The sequence below is a fragment of the Dioscorea cayenensis genome, chromosome 3, assembly GCF_009730915.1.
Source record: "Dioscorea cayenensis subsp. rotundata cultivar TDr96_F1 chromosome 3, TDr96_F1_v2_PseudoChromosome.rev07_lg8_w22 25.fasta, whole genome shotgun sequence".
NCBI classification, from domain to species: Eukaryota; Viridiplantae; Streptophyta; class Magnoliopsida; order Dioscoreales; family Dioscoreaceae; genus Dioscorea; species Dioscorea cayenensis.
The window spans coordinates 3,062,287-3,072,464 of NC_052473.1; the positions used below are offsets into that span (position 1 = coordinate 3,062,287).

The 10,178-nt window shown below is 34.8% G+C and overlaps 2 protein-coding genes across 4 annotated transcripts; both read left to right on the top strand.

Annotated features, from left to right (window-relative positions):
• Window positions 1-1,602: 1,602 nt before the first annotated feature.
• LOC120257671 (rhamnogalacturonan I rhamnosyltransferase 1-like) lies at window positions 1,603-5,332 on the top strand. The gene is made up of 8 exons (XM_039265109.1): window positions 1,603-2,321; window positions 3,120-3,187; window positions 3,278-3,366; window positions 3,470-3,635; window positions 3,729-4,018; window positions 4,395-4,599; window positions 4,685-4,842; window positions 4,918-5,332. The coding sequence occupies exons 1-8, from the start codon at window positions 2,051-2,053 to the stop codon at window positions 5,162-5,164; spliced, it is 1,494 nt and encodes a 497-aa protein (XP_039121043.1). The 5' UTR covers window positions 1,603-2,050; the 3' UTR covers window positions 5,165-5,332.
• A 1,556-nt stretch (window positions 5,333-6,888) lies between these two features.
• Window positions 6,889-10,018, top strand: LOC120251703 (protein TIC 20-v, chloroplastic). Of its 3 annotated transcripts, XR_005533475.1 has the most exons (3): window positions 6,889-7,534; window positions 9,579-9,636; window positions 9,759-10,018. XR_005533475.1 is itself a non-coding variant. In XM_039260331.1 (2 exons), the coding sequence occupies exon 1, from the start codon at window positions 6,905-6,907 to the stop codon at window positions 7,514-7,516; it is 612 nt and encodes a 203-aa protein (XP_039116265.1). In that variant the 5' UTR covers window positions 6,889-6,904; the 3' UTR covers window positions 7,517-7,534; window positions 9,759-10,018. The 3 variants fall into 3 exon arrangements, 2 of the variants coding, with proteins under 2 accessions (XP_039116265.1, XP_039116278.1); XM_039260331.1 differs by lacking the exon at window positions 9,579-9,636; XM_039260344.1 differs by lacking the exons at window positions 9,579-9,636; window positions 9,759-10,018 and adding an exon at window positions 7,728-8,611.
• Window positions 10,019-10,178: the final 160 nt, after the last annotated feature.

The following is a 10,178-nucleotide window of genomic DNA, read 5'->3' on the forward strand; positions in this document are numbered from 1 at the left end:
GAACTAAATCTATTTTAACATTTTTTTTATTGAGATAGGGGAAGTAAACCAATCTATAAAACTTACTTTTTTTTACTTCATAAATTTTTTTTAACTCATACAACTTCATTCAACACTTGAATTCCTCAATTATATTACTTTGTGACAAATGAGCACCAAAAATAATGAAAGTGATATCACTATTCATTTTTTGCTTCCCCACTTCAAATCATCTCTTTTGAAATGAACTCCCTATAAGTTATCCAAATAATGATTAAAATTTTTATCCTAGAAATGATGTGAGATATCAATTTTTTTAAAAAAAAACTAATTTTTTAATAAAAAAAAATCACAATTATTTGATATTGACTGTGGATCTTTTATATAAAGTGTTTGTTCTACTGGGAATGTGGGTTTGAAATTCAGCCATGTAGATTAAGAGCATAAGTGTTTTAAAATTCAGAGCCTCTCACGTGTTTAATTTCCATATTTTCAAAATGATAATAATATAATAAATTAAATTACATACCTCAATGCATAATTCAACTATTGGGTCCTATTGTTCACCAATAATATCAATCTTGACTAACAATAGACATTGTGATTGTGGTGTGTACTAACTGGGGACATTCTTTCTCATGTGCGAATGAACACTAAGACTTGCAAAAAATTTTAAAATAACAAAAAAAAAAAAAAGGTTCCCTTGGATTCCAGCATCGCTTGATCTTGAGACCCACCAACGGAATGTTTTAATCTATCTTTTTGTTTTGGTGAGCAGAGCATCACTGGTGAAGAAAACTCTTCTTGGCCTTATTAACTCATTTATTTATTTATTTATTTTTTTATTTTTTTATAAAAACAACAAAGGGCATGTGCATAAATTAAAAATTAATCATTTAATCTGAGCACTCTCAGTTAGGGATGAGGGGTTTAGACTACGCGTCTGCATCCCACAATCGATGATCTGTTATCATTATTATTTTTAATGAGTATTGATCTCGAAACATTTTGATTATCTCACACTTGTTTTCTATAGTAAAAGTTAAGTACCATTAGGTTATGATTTTTTTAATCCTAAAATTTTTTTATTATCTCATCCTTGTTCACTCAATTAATTTGATAAATTTTTATAAAGTAATTAGCGCAAGGTATTAATTTATATATATTTATTTTATGAATAATATAAATTTATCAAATTTTTTAATAATTTCACCTACAAATTAAAATAATATTTAAATCATAAAAAAATTTATTCATGATCATTTCCATTTACTTCTCAACAAACTAAATTCGAGAAAAATAAAAATCCGAAGTATTACTGAACCGTTCCGCACCGACCATAGTCACTTGACAAAGGGTCCCAGCACCCATTTACTCCCTCACCGTTATATCTCATCCGTTCATCACATCATCTGCCGCCCATATCGAGGCAACGATTTCCTCGATCACCGTAAACCAATCATTAGGGAACACTGTCAGCGGATTCCACGCTCCATCCTGACACGTGTCACAATCCTACATCAGATCAAGCTTTTTAACGGCTGATGAGCTGTCCGACATTAATTCGGATCCGGTCTTGTTTCCCCGACAACGGGTTCGGATCCAACCTCTCTTAACGGGTTCAATTCCTCAAACGGGTCGGATCCCGTGTTCTCTCTCCTCTTTCGCCCGTATATACGACCCCAACCACCGACGCCATGATACTACTTCTCTCTCTCTCTCTCTCTCTCTCTTTCTCTCTCTCTATAATGGGAGAAGGCCCAGGGCACCACTCCCAGGAATCCTTATTTCCAGAATAAAATTAGCATTTTTGTACTATTTTTTGATATTTTTCTCATAATTATTTGGTGGATTTTGCATTCCTCTCTTGATTTTATTGATCTTGAGATGAGATGTTGAATAAAGTTGAGATTTTTATTATTTTTATTGGATTTTAAGGTTTGGAGAAGCGTAGGAATTTTTGTTTTCTTTGTTTGTGTCTTGATTTGGAGCAGCATTGATTGGGAATTTGTTGGAAAGATCTGTTCTTGATTGGATAGTATGGAGTTTTGTTCTTGAGGATAATTAGAGAATGGGATTTGATGATATGAAGATGGAGAGGGGGAAGGGGACAATGTTGGTTGGGGTTTCAAGGTCTAGGATGAAGCTCTGGATTATCAGGGTTGCCACCACTGTGCTTTTGTGGACGTGCTTTGTTCAGCTCACGGCGATCGGAGAGATTTGGTCGCCGAGAGTGTTGAAAAGGTTGCCTTCTTGCTCTACACCCTCAGACCCTCCACGATCCGTTAAGGCATTGTCTTCATCAGTGTTGATCTTCTCTAAGGTTTCTCCTCCTCCCAAAAGTGAGTTTTTTTCTTCTTTAAATTAATGAATGTTTAATTCTATTTGCAAATGTAGAATCATAGAAATTGCTTGTACAGAACCTACATTTTGATTTCATTGCCTCATTCATTTGCTTTGGTAGATTTACTTTCATTATGGAATTCAATGCCTTTGAATGGATTTGGTATTTGTATCAGTTTCTTTTATGGATTGAAGCCCTTTCTTGCCTGTGGTGTAGGTAATCTTTTCAATTAGTTTGCTCCATTTGTTCTTGTTTTTTTTTCCCAAGAGAAGACAAGGACTTTTCAAACATGTTTGTAGTTGTTGGCATATGAATTGGTTGTGAGCCAATTGGATGTCATGGGATTAGACATTGTGGACCACATCCAGGAGATTTAAGTAATCACCTTTGGGATTGGTTTTCTTGTTTTGTTCTATTATGGCCTTGTTTTCTCCCATGTGCCTTGAAGATTTACCATTTTGTAGAATTTTTTTCTCCGTGTCACGGGTGTTTTCTGGTGGTTCGGTTTATGCTTTTATGACTGTTCGGCACAATTTCCTTTTCCAGTTGTGAAATGATCTGGACGTTTTGTCCATGTTGTAACCATCCAAAATTGTCACACAGGCTATTTTTCTTTGTTCTCTATCAACAAGGTCTGTTTGATTTTTGTGTTGACATCTTCATCTCTAAATGCAGCCCTTAAAACAACTGTTTTTATTTTATTTTTTTATTTTTTTGTGATGGAAAATGATTTAGTCTGTATTGTTCAATAGGTATTTTTCTTGTTGTTTAACAGCAATGATTTTTTTGTCATCAGGAAAATATAATAATAATGGGTATCTAATGGTTTCCTGCAATGGCGGCCTTAACCAGATGCGAGCAGCTGTAAGCGTTTTATCTCTCACTCTACGGCATTCTGATCGTATTTCTTCTCCTGTCTAATTAACTTTTCACGTCTTAATCATGATCTTGTAGATATGTGACATGGTTGCTATCGCACGGTACTTGAATGTGACACTCATAGTACCGGAGTTGGACAAAACTTCGTTTTGGGCTGATCCTAGGTGCAAATGTTTCTTCGATTACATTTCAACAGCAATTTTATCATTTTAGAGTATTTATATTCTTTCCTGATTTTGCTAATTGTAAGTCTGGAATTGTTGGCAGTGAGTTTCAAGATATATTTGATGTTGATCATTTTATTACCTCATTGAGAGATGAAGTTCGGATATTGAAGGAACTACCCCCAAGGTTGAAGAGAAGGGTGGATTTGGGAATGGTTCACTCAATGCCTCCAGTTAGTTGGTCAGATTTCTCGTATTATCGTCATCAGGTTTTTTTGCTGCTTCTTAGCATGAAAATTAGCATTCCTTTTCAATGAATTGATCGGTATTGTTTGATGTGATTTTTTTCCGTATCTATGTAGATTCTACCTCTGATACGAAAACACAAGGTATTACACTTGAATAAAACCGATTCTCGACTTGCTAACAATGGCCTGCATCCAGAGATTCAGAAACTACGTTGCCGTGTGAATTTTAATGCCCTGCGTTTTACTTCTCAAATTGAAGAACTCGGGAAAAGAGTAATCAGAATTCTTCGACAGAATGGCCCATTCCTTGTTCTTCATCTCCGATATGAAATGGATATGTTGGCATTCTCAGGCTGTACTCAAGGTTGTACTGAAGAGGAGGCAGGAGAATTGACGAGAATGAGGTAGATTATCTTCCTCATCCTTTCCTCTTTCCTTTCAATTTCTTGCTTCTTACTTGTCATGATTTATAGATGAAAATCCATAATTCAACCCGGAGCTATATCTGAATATGTATTTTGCTCTATGAGCCCGAAAGTGTCACTTTGTCTCTGAACAACCACGAAATATTCACTTAGCTCCTTTAATCTCATGAGCTTTATGGCTTGGCAATTTGTCTGTTAATGGATTACTTTAGTTTTTATTTCAGTTGGGATGCCACAAAAATGCCAAATTGAACATATGTATTGTTCAAAGGCCAAAATGTGGCACTTTTTTGAGGTTTAAGAAGCTGAACTCATTTTCGACTTTCACCTAATTTATAATTCACTTGTTTGATAGATATGCATATCCATGGTGGAAAGAGAAGGTGATCGACTCTGATTTAAAAAGAAAAGACGGCCTGTGCCCTTTGACACCAGAGGAAACCGCCCTGACCTTAAGGGCACTTGATATCGATCGAAATATACAAATATACATCGCAGCCGGAGAAATCTATGGAGGAAAAAGAAGACTTGCTAGTCTTTCAGCCTCTTTTCCTAATTTGGTCAGTCAATAGTAACCCCGTACTCCGACACTAATCATATCCAACTTCATGCATTGAAACGGATTGTTCGAACATCAAAATGCAGGTTAGAAAAGAGACACTGTTGGAATCTTCAGATCTTCAATTTTTTCAGAATCATTCATCTCAAATGGCGGCATTAGATTATTTGGTTTCCTTGGAGAGTGACATTTTTGTTCCCACATACGACGGAAACATGGCCAGAGTTGTCGAAGGCCATCGCCGGTATTTGTTTACTATTTTATTTCATTGTTTTCCATTAGTTTTCGTACTCCAGTTTTTGATTGTCGAATATTTCAGGTATTTGGGATACAGAAAATCCATTCAATTGGATCGAAAGCTGCTCATCGAGCTGATAGACAAGTACAACAATGGATCACTTAGATGGGATGAATTCTCCTTGGCAGTGAAAACATCCCATGCAAACCAAACAGGAATGCCGACAAAGAGGACCGTGATTCCCGACAAACCAAAGGAAGAAGACTACTTCTATTCCAATCCTCAGGAGTGCCTCAATCTACCTGATCAACAACTATGGACTTCATGAACCATTCATATATACATCTAACACTTCCACGATCACCGAAACAAACCCGGAAACAAGCACCGGTGTTTATTGGTCAACATTTATCGGTATGTATACTTCGTTTATCGATCTTTCGGAGTAGGTGATATGCATTGTATAGTGAGCAAAGAGAGGTCACCTGGTGTCTTTTCATTTAAAACCTGATTGCCAGGATATTATCCTGCACTTTTCAATGCTATAATACATACCACCATGTAGCTACTTGGCTTTTTATGAAATATATATGAGATAATTATTTGGGAGACAATATTGGATGAGCTTTTCTTGGATTACAATGAAAGCAAAATTGAGCATCTCCTTTCTTTTAAATGGGTGAGCTTTTCTCTGAAGACTATACTACTACCACAAAGTTTTTAGGGGGGTATATATGCAAAACTCCTCAACACTTGTTGTTAAAGTACTGGTATACCTCTTTATCAATTTGAGACTTTTGCTTTGAGTTATAATATTTTAATACTCTGCATTCTAAACTATTTGCAAAAGGTCTCAAAACGCTTAACTCAGTTAATTTTGTTGACATAGCATAAAAATAGATCTGAAATCATCTTTTTGTCTTTATTCCCATTGTTAAAACATGTACTAATAAGAATCATTCAAGTCTATTTGCATAATATTTAAAAACTATTTAAATTATAATTAGAGATGGTTCTTAATCAGTGCGTGTTTTAGTAATGTAAATAAAGGCAAAAAGATTAATTTAAGTTTAAACTAACATAGTTAACTGTTTTGACATTTTTTACAAATAATTAGACTATAAGGTTTTAAAATATTACAACTCAAATCATAAGTCTCAAACAGATAAAAGAGGTAAACCACAATGTATTTTAGCAAAATTTCTTCTAAATAATAATATAAAAATCTATCAAGGATCTATATGAAAAAAAACCATAAAACATTCTGATAATAAACAAATAGTCCCTCTGAAATTAAAATATTTATAAAAAAAACCCAATAACTTTGAGTATTTCTAGATGATCCTTCTTTTTTCTGACACGTTATCTTTCAAAACTTTCTGACATAAAGGTGTCTGATATTGACATAATTATCTCTCAGTTTTTTAAGCAGAAACTCATAATTTTAAAAAAAAAAAAACCCCATAATCTTAAGCAGAAACCCAAAGTTTTAAGAAAAAACTATAATTTTAAGCGAGAAATATATATTGTAAGATAGAATACATTGACGGAGTAAGCTGCATTAAATGAAAAGTAAACCATAAAAATAAAAAAAAGGTATAATCACCAAAATAATCCCTGTACTTTTCTCTCTCTTCCCTTTTGGTCCCTCTACTCAGAAAAAGCTCCTAACCAGTCCCTCTACTTTTAAAAATGTGCCCACTTAGAGGGACTAAGTGGGCACATTTCTAAAATTAGAGGGACTAGTTGGGAGCATTTTAAACTAAATGGGCACATTTTTAAAAGTAGAGGGACTAGTCGGGAGCATTTCTGAGTAGAGGGACCAAAAGGGAAGAGAGAGAAAAGTAGAGGGACCAACTAGGGTATTATACCTAAAAAAAACTGTCGGGCAAATTCAAATGTCTAGGATGTTTTGAAACTTTCAAAGAATTATAATTAATTTTTCCTAAACAATTTATACAACTAAATAATATAAAAATCTCATAAGGACCTAATAGCAAAAAAGACCACCCCTATAAAATATATATACCCCATTATCCTCCTCCCAACCCCACGCCGAGCTCCATCAATGGCGTCCTCTCTTCTCCTCCTCCCCTCTCTCCCCCTCTCTCTCCGTCCATCCCTCTCCTCCTTCACCACCACCACTACCACCATCAAGAGGAGGAGGACGAAGAGCCGGAGAATCCTCACCACCATCTCCTGCGACGCCGACAAGAGCTCCGCCAGCGACCGCGTTATCTCCGCCGCCTGCTACCTCTACCCCTTCCTCGACGGCGTTCAGTATGGGAAGTACGTCCTCACCCAGTTCCCCTCCTTCCAACTCGTCCTCCAACCTCTTCTCCCCGCTATTCGCCTCTTCCGCGCTTCCCCCTTCACTGGATTCCTCCTCTTCCTTACTCTCTACTTCGCTGTTGTCCGAAACCCCTCCGCCTTCAGCCGCTACGTCCGATTCAACACTATGCAAGCCATTGTTCTTGATGTCCTTCTTATCTTCCCCGATCTCCTTGAGCGCACCTTCAATCCGCGTGGTGGTGTTGCTCTCGATTTTGTTATGAGCTTGGATAGCACTGTCTTCTTCTTTCTTCTTGTTTCTCTTGTCTATGGCTCTACTTCTTGCTTGCTTGGCCAGCTCCCCAGACTCCCCATTGTTGCTGATGCTGCTGAGCGCCAGATCCTCTGATTTCTTACTTGTGAGCTTGTGAGTCTCTCTCACTCTCTCTCTCTCTCTTCCTGTGTCTTTATTATTGATTTAATTTTATAATTTGATTGCTAATTATGCTGGTGAAGTTGAAACTTAGTTGAAATTCTCTACTTTGAAGTAAAGTATTATTGCATTGATTTTTCTTAAATGACTTTAGAAGTGATAGATATAAAAAGAAAGCTAATCCTAGAAGGAGGAGATATGAGCATTGTGTGATTGGATTGGAGCAAAGCTGATGAAATAATGAAAGGTTGCTTTGATTCTAGTATTGAATTACTAAATAGTCAATGTAGGAACTAGGAACTGAGTTGAAATTCTCTACTCTTATGTGAACCAATGTGTTGATTCCTTTTATGCTTGCAGAATTGAAAGTTATAAAAGAAGGATTTCGTGGTTTTTTTAAATTTTATTTTTGTTTATAGAGGGGGAGATTTGAACATTTTGTGAAGTGAATTGAAGTAAATGAAAGAAGATTGTTTCTGCTACTTGGTTGATTGAAAGAAGATATGGATTAGATGATCAGAGTAGAACATGTATCTATATAGTGTTTGCCTTTTTTTCCCCATCTATCCAAATGTTATTGCAAAGAAAAAGTAGGACAATTGTTATCTAGTATTTAGTTTAAGTCAGTATAGTATAAGATTAATAAGGAAATCACATAGAGGGATTCTTCTGCTTGTTTTGATTTTTCTTAAATGAAAGGTGATGGGAAGGATGAGCTACTCTAAGAGTGTTTTGGAAGAAAAGGGAATTATTTACCTTGCAGATTGTTGCTAGTCCTTGGCATAAAATTGTTGAGTATTACTAAAGAAAGATTCCCCTTTTTTTTCTTTTTTGAATTTGTTATGGTAGTCATTTTTTTTAATAGGTGAGATAAATTATAACAGACCTGTGAGGAAAAGAAGGAAATTTATTTGTTGGTTTGGTTGAGCAAAGCATGAGATGGACAAGGAAATTAAATAAAAGACAATGCAAATGCTTTTGCTTATTATGGTCATTAATAAATGATGGGCAATCCCTTTATCAAAAATAAATTATGATCAATACTAAGGGTATGGATTGACTTGTTTCATGGGAATGGAAACTAAAATGATACAAGTGTAGCAATTTATTCAATTATTAGTACCTAAGTTTGGTTGTGGTTTCTAAGATTCTAATGCCTGGTTTATTTCTTTCGCATTGATACTATGACTTGTGGGAATCCAAACATTAAGTTTATGTTTTTTGGGTTAGTAATTGTAATAGTTTATGGCTATTTATTTTAATAAAATTAAGTTAGTAGCTATTCTTTGATAGGTGTAAAGATTCAATAAAATGATCACACCACACCACGTCAGATTTTTATCCTCAAATCAGAAGTTGCCACATCATAACATTTTTTCATTTAAAAAAAAGCATTAATTTCTCTTTTATCATTTAAACTCTAAACCCAAACCCAAACCCATGAAAGGGTAGGGTAAACCAAAAACCCCCTCCGGACTTGCAATTTACAAATTTAGAGTTTAGGATTTAGATTTAAGTTTTAAGAATTTTGGTTATATGATTTTGTGGTATTTGGGTTTAAAGGTTTAAGGTTTAAAATAAAGTTTTAAATTAATGTGGGGGTTCATACAACTTGAGAAGAAAGAATTCATTAAACCTATTTGGTGTGAAAACTTCTGACGTGGCGATCTTGAGTTGGAGGAGGATAAAATTTGATATGATGTCACCGTTTCATACAATCTTTCTTTTCTATAGTAGATCAATTATTCCAACTATTATTATTAGTGATAAGATGGTACAAGAATCACTGCAATGCGTTTAAATAGTATGGCATAGTGTGTTAAATAAATGTGAATGCTCTTTGGTATTAGATGTTGATTTATTTTTCCATTGGTTTTTACATGGTACTGTTTTCATTCAATATTGATTTATCTTGGAGTTCATCTTACTAGTTCTAAAACTAGGGTATTTTTTGATTTTGACTCTAAAACTAGGGTATTCTTTGATTCTGACCTATCACAACCTGACATGTGTCCTTATATGATGTTATTTTTTATAGAGACATGCGCCATGTTGTCATAGATCAGAACCAGAGAATACCCTGATTATGGAACCAGGCAAGATGCGCTCTTCATCTTCTGCATTAGGACCACTAACAAAGTTAATTCAAATTCATAGATTATAATCTACAAAGGAAAATGCATATCTTATTCACTTCATATTTCACAAATGTGTGTAGGTGGAAGATATCAAATCTAAATCAGAATCAATACATTCAGGGGAGACATCTGATACACGCTGAAACGTATTGGTTATACAAAGTTTCCAGAGCTGAAAATTTTGATTTTCATAGAACTCTCACTTGATTCTTCTACAGAAGAGACTTGGAATGCATCTTCAAAATTGAATTGCACTTCAAGTCTAACCTAAACCTTAATGTATTCTTCAAATAACAATTCTACCCATGCTGTAAAATTGTTGGCAAATAGACTTTCACTCTTTCATGTTGTAGGTAAATCATGTTTGATAAGAACAAAAATTCATACAAAATATTTATTATTCTCACAAGTCTTGAATTTCAGGGAAAAAAAAATGAGATCACATTGAATAACATAGGAAAGTAAGCAATTAAACAATCAGGCAGTGGTAGTACTACACA

What these genes read in the sequence shown, in the direction of transcription:
- LOC120257671 (XM_039265109.1), top strand. Translation starts at nt 2,051, where the DNA reads ATGGGATTTGATGATATGAAGATGGAGAGGGGGAAGGGGACAATGTTG. An exon ending in TCGTTTTGGGCTGATCCTAG is followed by an intron (nt 3,367 to 3,469) that starts GTGCAAATGTTT and finishes AATTGTTGGCAG; the next exon opens with TGAGTTTCAAGATATATTTG. An exon ending in CAGCCTCTTTTCCTAATTTG is followed by an intron (nt 4,600 to 4,684) that starts GTCAGTCAATAG and finishes ATCAAAATGCAG; the next exon opens with GTTAGAAAAGAGACACTGTT.
- LOC120251703 (XM_039260331.1), top strand. Translation starts at nt 6,905, where the DNA reads ATGGCGTCCTCTCTTCTCCTCCTCCCCTCTCTCCCCCTCTCTCTCCGT.